The 13,195-nt window shown below is 38.6% G+C and overlaps 1 protein-coding gene and 1 long non-coding RNA gene across 2 annotated transcripts; both read right to left on the reverse strand.

Annotated features, from left to right (window-relative positions):
- Positions 1-308: 308 nt before the first annotated feature.
- LOC108675602 lies at positions 309-2,287 on the reverse strand. Its single transcript, XR_001931120.2, has 3 exons — positions 2,168-2,287; positions 1,236-1,297; positions 309-818 (listed from the first exon to the last, which is right to left on the reverse strand). It is a non-coding gene; the product is annotated as an uncharacterized LOC108675602 (long non-coding RNA).
- Positions 2,288-3,714: 1,427 nt separating this feature from the next.
- LOC108675601 lies at positions 3,715-6,648 on the reverse strand. Its single transcript, XM_018163624.1, has 3 exons — positions 6,505-6,648; positions 5,072-5,439; positions 3,715-3,882 (listed from the first exon to the last, which is right to left on the reverse strand). Exons 1-3 carry the CDS (start codon positions 6,584-6,586, stop codon positions 3,715-3,717), a joined length of 618 nt encoding a protein of 205 aa, XP_018019113.1. The 5' UTR covers positions 6,587-6,648.
- Positions 6,649-13,195: the final 6,547 nt, after the last annotated feature.

The following is a 13,195-nucleotide window of genomic DNA, read 5'->3' on the forward strand; positions in this document are numbered from 1 at the left end:
ATATAATGATTTTAAATTCCTAAGTTTAACGCTACAATTTGCATACCGACTAATCCGACTTCGTGTAACTTTTGTTGACGAAAGTCTGCGTAATTCGCGTTAAAATTGATGAAAATCTTAATGTTGCGAGTTCATCGTTGAGTTATTTCTTACTTATTGCAAGGCGTCTGCAAACGTCAATATGATATAAATCTTTTGTCTATAATAATAAAAAACTCTATATCGACCTAATTTTAGTTTTACGATGACCGTCCATGCAAAATCAACGGCTATTATTGGAAATTGTGAAAGAAAATGTGAGAGTTATAAGAGTTTCGATATGGTAGTTTTTTATGAGTCCTTTATGGCAATGAGTATATATCTTATAATTGGTGAGTCAGCGCTTCTATAGAAATGATTCTTCCAATTAACATTATTTTGCTTGCGGCTGGGATATATTACTAGAAGCCAAGTGTCCAGCTGCTTTGAACGATACTCACGGCCGACCAATTTCCTTATTCATAGATAAAACCATGAAAAATTTAGCTTACTGATACGTCACTCTAAACTCATTGCAATATTTGAGGTACTAAATTTGTAAAATATCGATGCCCAGAAAGTACTCGTTTGTCACGAGTGTGTTTGACATCAGAATTTAATCATAGAAATTAATGTTGCAATTCAGGTCTCATAGAAGCTATAAGCGTTGTTGACTGAAAATAATTTGCTTATATTTGTAAGTTGGTCAGAACAAAACAAATCCGCAGGGAAGTTAACGAGCGTCGCGCTTCACCCTCCGAACGTGATGGGCACTCGAGTGGCAGGCCGGCGATCCAGACCTGGAAATATTAGTTAACTTTATTTGGCTGTATCATGGATACAGCCAAGTTTTTCATAGTAATTTTTAGTGCTTTGTCAAAAATTTATCATCACACGACGCAATACTGTCAATGTTTATTTTTACACGAACTGAATAATTCACCCTGATGTTGGGTCGTCAGAGTATGTACTGTATTTTCCACGTGTTCATAACACGTCAAACCTCACGAGCCAAGTTACGATTGTATGTTGGCATTCAAACCTATGTTATTCTCAGCCATATAATCGCTAATCGTATCCGAGATAGCTTTGTAAACATGCATGGAATCTGTAATTTTTTCGTCTGATAACTATGGTTAGAATTATCCCTTAATCATCTGTCGATTTATTTATTCTCGATATTGTCACTTTAGATAATCTGTGCTGATTTGACTCACCGGTAGCCGACGATGGAAGTTCAGAGAATCCTGATCGAGCCGCTACGTTCACATTCGTACAACTGTGAACAGAAATACTCGTGATTCCGTAAAGGTTTAACAAAGATATGTGGCACATGTTTAGGTCTCGGCCGAATAAAATACAATGCAAAAATCGATATATCCTGTCGGACTATGTTTGAAAACCATGTTTGCTTCGTGAAGTTTTAGATGCAATATGTAAGAATAAGTAAAAAAATAAATTTAAATCACAGAGGTTAGATCACCATCTTCATTAACCATGATCATCTTCTCAAAATCTTCGTACCTGATGTTAACGAGGCCAAAAAATAAGTTCATCCAATAAAAAAAGAACAAATATATATCTTCAATTCAACTCGAGTTCAGCATTCCTTCTCAAAAAACGTGTTGCTTTTCTTTTGACCATTCATTACCTACAAATTTTTGAAAGAATATGAATGCCCTCTGAAAGAATATGAATGACTTTTTGAAAGAATATGAATGACCATCGAATTTATGTTTCGAACGCATTCTAGATAACTGCATTGTCTAAGTGAAATTCTGCCATGGACTGAAATTTATTGGGGTTGTAGGTACTATCAGAACTGAAATTGCTAATTATGGCTGCCGCAAATGAGATCATTTCCCAGAGATCTTCTGGAACCACCAGGCCCCGCAGTTAGTCCCACCTATAACCCGTTCTACAGGTGGAATCAACTGTCGTGAATAGTTCTATTCTCACAGTCTCACCTACAAGAGTGAACTATTGTCAGGTAGACTGTACCCTTCTTCGTCAAACTTTTAGATTTTCTGTTCAGCTTCGCCGTCGTGGAGATACTACAAGGGGTCAATTCTGTAGGCATTATCCTTCTTCCTCTCACCTAGAGATTTATAGTTATAATTCCCGCAGACGGAACTCCTCCTGGTCTCACCTGCAGAGATTGTGATCGTATCGTTGGCCAGTGCTGCAGGTCTCGTCGGTATAGCAGTAGCATGCGCAGTCCTTTTCGCTCCAGTAATGAGTTTGGTTTTTATCGCTGCACTTGCTCTGCTCATCCCTATAAGAGTGAGGATACAAATAGAAATCATGTCGAAAAATATATTTAGTTCATTCTTAGTACCACTTCGAAGACTATTTTGAATTTACATCTACTCGATTGGGACCCAATTATCTGCTTTTATGGTTGACCGTCAGACTAGAAGTACTTTACATCTAACAAATTGTTGGATGTTGCCCAGCATCGCCTGACTGCAATCCTCAATATCACATTTCAAATTTGGAATTTTCTTCGAAAATCTCGATTTTGTTAATTTGTGAGAATCCGCAACAACGGTTCGTCTGAAGTTTGCGATGTCGCATTTAGGTCGCTCTGCTCTCAGCTGCTAGGTACTTGTTAGTAGAAATTACGGCGGATAACTTGTGTCGCGGTTGTCGAAAGAGGACGTTCCTGTGAACCTCTCTGTTTTTCTTATCATTGTGATTTGTGAAAGTGCTAAACGATCCCTCAATGACTAATACATCAATTTATCTATTAGGCGTATATTTATCTATTAGGCGTATATTTATCTATTAGGCGTATATTTATCTATTAGGCGTATATTTATCTATTAGGCGTATACTTATCTGTCGATAGGCTGCAAGTTTTGGTCCTTAATTTCAAATTGTTCGTTTAGAATGATAATCTGTTTGCGTGCGCAGTAATATGATCATGCAGTAATGTGAAGTGAATTTGGCTTGAATAACAGACAAGTTTGCCAAAACGGAGGTTCAATCATTTATAGCGTTTCTCGATATGCCTTCTAATGTTAAAGAGTTTAAACATACGCTATTTTATTTTCATGAAAAACAGAGAAACACGAGAAAAAGAGAAATTGTGCGGCAAAATTTGCTGTCAATTTGGCACAGATTTAAAGCAATTTTTTGCGATTCTTCAGTTTTTTAGTACCGTAAACTTCCTTTCTTTACATAATTAATGTGCCTCCTCCACATATCAGTGGAATCATTGAAGACGATCTAGATTGAATCTCCACTTGACAACAGAGGTAACCTCCGAGCTGCAGGACAGCGTGCGTCACACACTCGGTGTTCCCGTGTCACATGAAGCATCCCAAGATGTGTATGTATCGTGCTGTATATGCTTTACACAGAATATACGCAGTGGAGCTTAGAATGAGCCCCTGTCACGCAAGCATGCAATCATGGCAGTCATTGGACAGCATATCATGCTGCTCACCATGGTTGAACTATATAAGGTTGACCCACGAGAAGTTCCGTCTTTCAGTTCAGCTTTCTCGTTACGTCACGTAGATCGAGAAATGTAAACAAACCCGTCATTCCCATGAAGGATTGATTGACTGGTTTGATCGCGTTTAGGTAATTGGTCAATGCCCATGACGTCACTGAGATCAGTGACGTCACAGGCGAACAACGAACTACAGCCGCAAAAATGGGCTTCTGATGGGTCAACCTTATACTAGTTCAACCATGCTGCTCACCATCATCGCTAGAGCCTCCAAATCTCGCAGCGATGCCGGAGGATGATGCTGCCACGTTGACGTTGGTAGGAGGAAGTTCAAATCCCATGATGCGGGCGAACTCTTCCACTGTTTTGGCTTCGCTCATCAACAGCTGAGTATCCATGGACAGCTGGGAAGAAGTAAACGGTAACTAAGACTTACGCACGACTGAAGCAAAAACATATGAATTTGAAATTGATAAGTTGGCGCAAAATTTTACGGTATATATGGAAAAGAAAACATTTCGGAGTCCAATACCGTCGTCAGTTCGGCAAGCCTAGAATATAACTACAATCAATCAGTAATCGAAATTTCGCAGGCAGACATTGAAACCTAAATCGACAAATAAAAGACAAATTAACTTGAAGAAACCACAAGAAACTGGTCTATATATTTGCAAAATCTCAAAAGGATGAGAGCTGAGTGCAGGGATTTAAACCAGGTTTTGTTTGAGAAAATAAATATATATTCTGTGATTCGTAAGTCAGAAAGACGGGTTTCGGAAAATTCTAAAGACTGGGACACCATACTGCTTGGAATGAACTCGTACAGTTAAAATGAGGAGGATGTGCGTTTTCTGTTTAATAACTCCTCCCTTTATGCTCCGCCAGTCTCGAATAAAAGTTGCGTGGCGTCATGCCGCTGTGCTGTCGCGCATTGCGCATGTGTATATATTTGTAAACTGTGCATTGTATTTGTGTATTTGTAAAGACGATCGCATCAATTTGGGGAGAGTGCTAGTATAACTGAAGACAGAGCTGATCTTAAAATTATTCACCTTTAATAACCAAAGATTGATATTTGCAAGGTATTACTTGAATAAAACTATCAATTATTTTGATATAGTTTCAGATACAGGGCAAAAGTATGGTAATGAACTGTAAAAAGTTACTATTTTCACATATGGGAGCAAATGCAGCTGGATGAATCATAGGGAGAGGAAAATCGGCTCGAATAATTCACGAAGACACATCTTTAGAGCGACACTCGTGGGTACTTATATTGTGCATTACCTGACACGAAGCATCGAAATAATATCCTGAAACAGCGTAACACGACCAAAAGTGATAAAGAAGTTGAGAGATATGAGATAAGTTGTATGGGATATGTCATTAATGAGTTTGATGGTAAACAAATAAAATAATAAAATGTAAAGAGTCATTCTACTGTGCCTAAGCCCTGTTAGTTCAGTATAGGCTAAGATTTCTAAGACCATTCACATATGCAGACGACTTTTGTTTTATTTCGATCAATTTCCAGGCTAGTACTGTTTTTAACTATTTAGCGCACCATGGAGTAAATTCTTTTTGTAATTTTACCTCATTCATATTCAGCACCACGTCCTTGTTGTCATTGCTCTCCACGATGCTATTCCGTGGGTCAATTTTCGGGTCAATATCTTCTCGTGCGTTTGGAGGTTGCGCGTAGTAGCCCCGCCTGTTGTCAGCAGGAGCAATCTCGTTTTGGTTATCCCTTGATGTTTCCACGAATGGTAAGACGTCTGGCATGCCCCGCCTGTTGTCACGAGATTCAATCTCGTTTTGGTTATCCCTTGATGTTTCCACGAATGGTAAAACGTCTGGCATGAAGACGCGCGACGTCGCGACTGGAGCTTGCACAGGTCGCCTCCGCCGGCCCTGCATGGACTGCGACACCACGCCGCTAGTAATTCCCGACATCATCTCATCTGGAACAAAAGCATGCGGCTTTGAGGTGATGGATTAAGCTGTGCTTATTTAATATGCTGTTTTATTGGATATTTACTTGATATGCACGCGACAACCACGTTACTACGTAGTTCGAGCCATCGGTCTAGCGATGGCTATATAACCGATGGTCCTAAACGACTGGAACTATGAAACCCAAAATCTACCATAAGTAATTGTTCAGGACTTCCGGTTATTCTTTGCATCAGAAACAATTTTAAGGCACAACTGGGAGATCAGTCTCATTTAATTTACGCGCTGTCGACCTATCGATTAAATACTTCGGTCCTTTAAAGAACGACATGGCCTTCGAGAAATTAAAAACAATAAGTTTTGTATTCGGTTTGAGATTCTGTGGACTAATAAAGATAAATTGATTTACTCCGGAAAAGTCAGACTTCATCAGAAAATTTCGTTTTCATCCGTCAAAAATGGTCGTTCAGTTAGAACCGTACGTGTCTGGCAATATTGGAACTCAAAGAACGAGTACATACAAAACCAGCGACCATTGTATTAATGTATTGAACACAACTTTTGTATATCTTAAATTGTACTTCATTTTTTGGTTAACTGCTTCTTTTTATCTGCAGTATAGCATTTCTAAAAATCGATAACAGTCTTTGATGTACGAATATTGAATTTAACAAATTTCGTTCATGGAGATGAACACGAATCTTAGTGCAGTGCATCTTACTCCAAAAACTGCCATAAATAAATTATATTCTGTAGATTCCGTCCAAGGGTCATGACTAACTACCCCTACTGGGTTGAGTGAAGTGACGGAAAAAGACGTTACGCTTCAGTGAAACATTTTTACAGTATATTCCTTGTGTAAGGCTCATACAGTAATTTTATGGTATCCATAAAATGATTGTGGTAAAAAAGAAATAAAATCATGTGTATTGCAGAACAAAAAGCGGAATTCCTTGTCTAAAAAATAGAACAAAATCTTTCCTTGTCTCCATGTTGTAAGCAGTTTATAATGGCACATCAATTCTACGAGTCATTATTGCAGACGTCAACTCCAGACTGAGCGTAACACTTACGTCGGTCCTGCGCTGCCGCTGTCCCTGCGACTGCCAGGAGGCAGAGTGCCGCTACGCACTTCCAGGAGCCGTACAATAACATTTCACTCTTTCAATAATGTTCAGAATTGAGATTTATTGATTTTTTGCAGAGACCTTCACCATCTGAAATAAATATTTATTATTACAACACTTCTCTTAAACTTCACTTCTTGTTTGTCTGTCTGCTACAAATCTTATAATCAATTTTTAACACACTTCTACTTCTCCAATCGATCTGAAATTTGGCACACTTTCGTAAAGTTGGAGACAATGCATGAATCAATTGACAGAATAAATAATTTTAAAAATAATTTTTTAATAGTATTAAAAAAATTTACAAAATAATTGTCTGCTACAAATCTTATAATCGATATTTAATACACTTCTAGGTGTCCAATCTATCTGAAATTTTGCAAACTTGCGTAAAGTCAGAGACAATGCATGAATCGATTGACAGAATAAATAATTTTGAAAATTTAATTTCTTTAGTGTATTGAAATAATTAAAAAATTGATTTTTTTAATATATGAAATTAAAATTAGAAATTCATTGTAAATGTTTTACTTTGGAGACACTGGATTTTTTAGAAGTGTTGTCTTTAAAAATTAATTTTTAAATGTATATTATTTTTCTATTAGCGCTATAAAATTGGGGTCATCCGCTACGAATATTTAGAGGAATGAAATCGTCAGCTATCGATCTAAACTTTTGTTGCGAACGGAATGATAATTGTCGTAGAAGTTTCGTATAATAATTCGCAAGAATGCGTCTTGCGATGCTGCCTGTGAAACACTGTCTATATAATTAATGGCAACAATGCGTCTTGCGATGCTGTCTGTAAAACACTGCCTATATAATTAATGGCAAGAATGGGTCTTGCGATGCTGCCTGTGAAACACTGCCTATATAATTAATGGCAAGAATGCGTCTTGCGATGCTGCCTGTGCAACACTGCCTATATAATTAATGGCAACAATGCGTCTTGCGATGATGTCTGTGCAACACTGCCTATATAATTAATGGCAAGAATGCGTCTTGCGATGCTGCCTGTGGAACACTGCCTATATAATTAATGGCAACAATGCGTCTTGCGATGCTGCCTGTGAAACACTGCCTATATAATTAATGGCAACAGTGCGTCTTGCGATAAATGCGTCTTGCGATGCTGCCTGTGCAACACTGCCATGTATACTGTGTTCACACGTTATGAGCTCTGGGCTTATATTGTGAGGCGGGAGACTGCGTCATTAGCTCCCGCGCTCCCACGTTCAGGAAATGACACATGACCATTGCTTCTATAAATGATGCAATAAGTTTCCGTTATCTTAAACGCCGCGTGTAAATGATATTTTTTGCGTGTGAATAGATCAGATTTGCGACCGTAGGCCTATTTTAGCCGTGCCGTGTATAGCCCTTATAAAAGCTCTGAAGCACGATCTCAAAAGTTTCAACGTAACGGCCCATCTAGCAGAAAGTAAATTAAAACACCTGTAATATCAAATATACATATTTTGGTTTGAAATTTCGCCCAATATACTAGGAAAAGCATGAGTTTCTGTGTATTTTCTATACCTCGGGGGCACTACTGACTGACAATACACCTTACGGACCAGGCAATAAGTCTAGCAGCTATCTCAAATAATCGTCAGCTATGGAAAGATCGGGTTCCAAAGGCCGGATCCCTTGTGAATCAAGTCACGAAAAGTTCAAGAATCGGCAATAGGCCATGGGCCTATTTCTTCTATTATTTCGACACTTTTCTTCTATTCTATAATAGGATCTTTAATCCCGCCCGGTTGTCAAAATTTCTAGTAACTATTGCAAGTTCTGTGAATGTCTTTCGTTTCACAATCGATTTGAATTGTGTATACATCACTGCACTCAAAGCATTTTTTCAAGTAATTGGTCTTCAGTAACAATAATTGCGGACCAGGCCTTAGCCTGGTCTGCTCCTGACGCTGGTTTTACTCTCACTGCCTCAGCCAAGAGCAAGAGACGCAGATGCGTACTATATGCCTCAAGTCGCCCCATTGCTCAAGCTCTCCTCGAAATTCTGTGTGGGATTTATTTTCAATGTAAAACATATAACCTTCTTGTATATGGTCCGCATCGGGTATTATTATGAAGATGTGCAGCATGGTATGAATTTGGAGGGTGCAGTTACGAAGGAGGCATTCGAGCACTAGTACTTACAAGATTTCACTTTGATATCGTTTGGGGGCTGATGTTATTTTGCCGTTGGCGCATTTTGTAAATCTCTGAACCTGCGTTTTATATTTCTCTGGTGCCGTTATCAATGTATTAAAAATAAATTAAACTTCATTATCCTGAAATTATAATTTAAATTTTAATATATTCATACATTACACACACATAATTAAAGTTATTTCAACGACTTATCACATGAAGGACAAAAAATAAATATTTTAAAAATGAGGTATAGAAAAAATTTGGGAAATGATGCAAGAAACATGTAAGTAGTATTGGCTAGAACAACATGATAAGCACCCGACACCGGATAAGTGTAGGCGTACGTTGGGTATGACTGGCTCGTAGCATAGTGCAACCGAGACATCTCGGTGGCAAAGCTTGCACATATTATTTTATTTATGTGCTAAATACTGGTAACTAAAAAAATGCCAATAACGTTAAAAATATTTTCATTGGAAAACTGATTGAGATACGCAATATAAATGGATCCAAAAATCATTAACACTGTGATTAATTGAACGCAGTCTGCCCCTACACGTGCTTCAGATTTTAGGATAATGAAATCTGTTTATATTTCCTAAGCGGAAACCTTGTCTAAACAATGCTTGCTGTACTTATCCGCTCACAGTTGTTGAGAGATAGGTTTTTACGTTACGTCTCCTGTTTTTGATACATTTAGGCTTTTATCTCCAACTTTAGTCTCTCAAATGATTTACCATTAAATATTGTCTCTCAAGTGATTATACCAGTAATTAGTAATGAGGAAATTTTGAACTGGTGCCGGTTTCTAAACCGTTTTCGAAGTAAATACGACAGATTTTTTCGGCACATTATTTATTTGCAAATTTTCCGTTAATGGAAAATTCAAGAAATCTAACTATCTTAAATTGTTGTTCTTGTTTTATATATACAACACTATTAAATCACCTGCTAAGGTGCTAGATGTAAAATTATCATTGTGGCAGTGATATCGAGATAAGAATAACTTCATATCATGACTTAGCTGAGTGAAGAATGTATTAGATCTTTTAAAGCTAACTAAACTAAAAAAAGTTTCTAAACCCATTTTAAAAACTGAACTGTCGAAATATTTTTTCCAAGTTACTCCACGAAATCAATATTTTTTCATTTCATCTCTTCATCTTAAAGAACGCCACTAAATTTGTATTAACGGCATCATTGAAAATAATAATAATCTCAAGGATACTCACTCTATCGAACTCAAAATCGAACGTGGTTAGGTATTGTCGCTATTTATTACAAATTTAGAAGTTTTTCATGGATCAATTACTATGAAGTTATGGCGCTCACGTTCACAAGTGCGGCTCTTACAACACAGTACGGCACCTGTTACTGCAAGTTGACGGCTTGTGTCCAGTAATATAAAACAGAATTGAGGAAGTCAAGGCAACGAATAAGAAAATTAAGAAAAGAACATTCAAAGGTTTACTAAAACGTAGACAAAACCTGATGTACAAGAATTTTTAAAATAATTCTTTTTGTTGTTCTCATTCATGTAGGTTAGGTAGAAAACATGCAATTTAGTTGAACACTGAAGAACAAATTTCTTGACACTTATCCATCAGGCACTAGTAATAATTCTCATTTTGCAATTGTTCGGATTGTAGTAATCTTTAATTTGTAATCTTCAATTTGTTCTTAATATTTTATTTAAACTATTTGAGACTTGTGTCGTAGTTTTCCCATCCCTCCTCGGTTACGCAATAAATTAGTCCCAAGGCTTTCGGCAGCAACAGGTGTAAGAAGGACCACATAACGAAAGGTGGATGAATACGTTCCTCCACCAATTCATATTAACATCGTGTTCATAAATTTTTATTGAATAAGTAAATAAAACTACAAATGCCGATTTCATATTTCAACCTTCATTCTTGAAGTTACTCCCGCTAGCTTGCAACGTTGACGACCTCATTTGAAATTGTTCCACTGGTGATCATTTGACGCCTACAGTGTCGGCTACCTTGAGTGCAAAAAAAGGCTCAAAATCACCGTCTAAGATGAGTTTTCAGAATTGAACCGCGGAGACCCGAAGTCGTGCAACATCTGGTATTCCAAATCAGCCAGCAGAAACGAAACACATTATCGTATTCAGTATAAGCTCAATGCTGCAGGCACGTACGTACGACGATGAACAGGATTTGCCACTTCCTATGTTCTCATGCAAATGATGTCAGTAATTTCGCTGAAATGTATATTAGAGAGCAGCTTAATTGATATGTCCCGTAGAAAACACTCAGGGGAAATTAAAAAATTTTAGGTCCGACTTTAGTCCCTTGAAGTTAGTCGTGTTCACGCTTCTACGGAACGATCAACGAATGCGACCAGCTGAAAGTCATGCTCGGTAAAAGGCTGATCAGTATTATCATTATCAGAGGAGTTATTCGGTGAGGAGGCTATCCTTGCCTTTTAGAGAGAGTACGCACCACACTGATTCTTTAGCTGATTGATGTTCTACAGATAACTTAACTTGCTGGGCCCCATAAAGGTTCTAACTCACAAACCTACACCTCTACTGCACTGCTCATCTTCTAAGTTATGAAAACAATCAAAACATGGCAACCGAAAGTCAACATTTACTCTTCAACCCCCGTGTTTTTTAGGAAGTGCTTCTGTAGGTAGTACAAATAACGTCAATATACAGGGTCATCAATATTTAGCGTTACAACTTTGAGTGGTTAGAACTATGAAATGAAACACAATTGTGAATGCTTGAAAATTTATTTATGTAGGCAGAGGTTCAGAGATACAATTCCCACAATTTAATTCAATATGTCCAATTACGGATCAGGCAATAAGTCCAGCAGCTATCTCAATCAATCGTTAGCTATAGAAAGATCGGGTTCCAAAGGCCGGATCCCTTGTGAATCAAGTCACGAAAAGTTCAAGAATCGGCAACAGGCCATGGGCCTATTTCNGTACAGACTCGAGTTGTTGAAGGTGATCAGACTATCCATCTTCACAGACCTCACTCGACGGCTTCTAACGACTCACTGGCGGGCGCGAACGAGAAGATAGCGGCACCTTATACTCTCTTCGTGTGTACAGGCTTACTAGCCGGATAGTCACCAAGCGACCGACACTAGCCAGATTTACTAGCCGTCTGCATAATATATTGATGACCCTGTACTCGTTTGCGATCACAGTTAACAGTTCACTTTTTTGTTCAAAACGGAATCTGAATCCGTGTAAAAAACATTTTAAAACTTTTTGTGCCCTTTCACTTTGAATTTTATGAGGTTACTTTATATATTATTTATAGGCTTGAATCTTTTGACATGACTTCTACTGATTACTTGTCTTCCAGCACCTCTGACTCATGGTTCTACTAGTTCAACCATGCCTCTGACTGACTGTGTGCGGCCGGTGTTGACTTGACATCTTGGAAATGGTTGACCGTCAGACTAGAAGTACTTTACATCTAACAAATTGTTGGATGTTGCCCAGCATCGCCTGACTGCAATCCTCAATATCACATTTCAAATTTGGAATTTTCTTCGAAAATCTCGATTTTGTTAATTTGTGAGAATCCGCAACAACGGTTCGTCTGAAGTTTGCGATGTCGCATTTAGGTCGCTCTGCTCTCAGCTGCTAGGTACTTGTTAGTAGAAATTACGGCGGATAACTTGTGTCGCGGTTGTCGAAAGAGGACGTTCCTGTGAACCTCTCTGTTTTTCTTATCATTGTGATTTGTGAAAGTGCTAAACGATCCCTCAATGACTAATACATCTGAGGGTCAAGATCTTATTGATCCTGGTGCTTCACCAAACGCATCAGAGCTGAGTCAGCTGGCAATGACCGATTCGCAACTCAGACATTTTTGCGAAACTGAAATTACTGACGGGAAAGATTCAACTCCTTCCTCATCCCAAGATGGCAACTCACCAGAATGTGGAGCGGCTCGTCGGAAGCGCAAGGGTGCGCCTGCTACCAGTGAAGAAATGTCGGGAGATACAAAGAAGAGGCCCAATGCCGGAATGATCTCAGCTCCTGTTCCCATAGTGGAAACAACTCGAAAGAATACCAATGATGTTGTGGGGTTGGACTTGCCCACCGCCACCAGTGCCACCACAACTGATCGACAAGATTCCTGGGTGGTCCTCATCCGCCCAGCAGATGATGGCTCGAAAAGAATGCTGACCTCACCGGAGCAGCTCTGCTCAGTATTAGAAGCACCGCCTTTTTCAACCATGCGTGTGGAAGACATACGAGTGAACCGTAGAAAAGGTTTGATTGCTGTTCAGCTACAGGATGGCAGTGAAGAGGATATTGCTTTTCTTTTGCAAATGACTCAGCTTGGCCCATGGTCAGTTAGGTGCTCCCAACCTAATCAAGGGAAGTACTGTTATGGAGTCATTACTCCTGTTGATATCGAAGCTGATGTAAATGCTATGGAGAGGAGAGTTCAGGTAGATGGCCCTAGTAAGTTTGTGAAGATGGA

This window comes from Hyalella azteca, unplaced genomic scaffold (genome assembly GCF_000764305.2).
Source record: "Hyalella azteca isolate HAZT.00-mixed unplaced genomic scaffold, Hazt_2.0.2 contig1407, whole genome shotgun sequence".
Classification (NCBI taxonomy): domain Eukaryota; kingdom Metazoa; phylum Arthropoda; class Malacostraca; order Amphipoda; family Hyalellidae; genus Hyalella; species Hyalella azteca.

Coding starts and splice junctions, on each gene's coding strand:
- LOC108675601 (XM_018163624.1), bottom strand. CDS start 6,586: ATGTTATTGTACGGCTCCTGGAAGTGCGTAGCGGCACTCTGCCTCCTG. Junction 5,440..6,504: donor AGCGGCAGCGCAGGACCGAC/GTAAGTGTTACG, acceptor CTTTTGTTCCAG/ATGAGATGATGTCGGGAATT. Junction 3,883..5,071: donor TGGTGCTGAATATGAATGAG/GTAAAATTACAA, acceptor ACTTCTTCCCAG/CTGTCCATGGATACTCAGCT.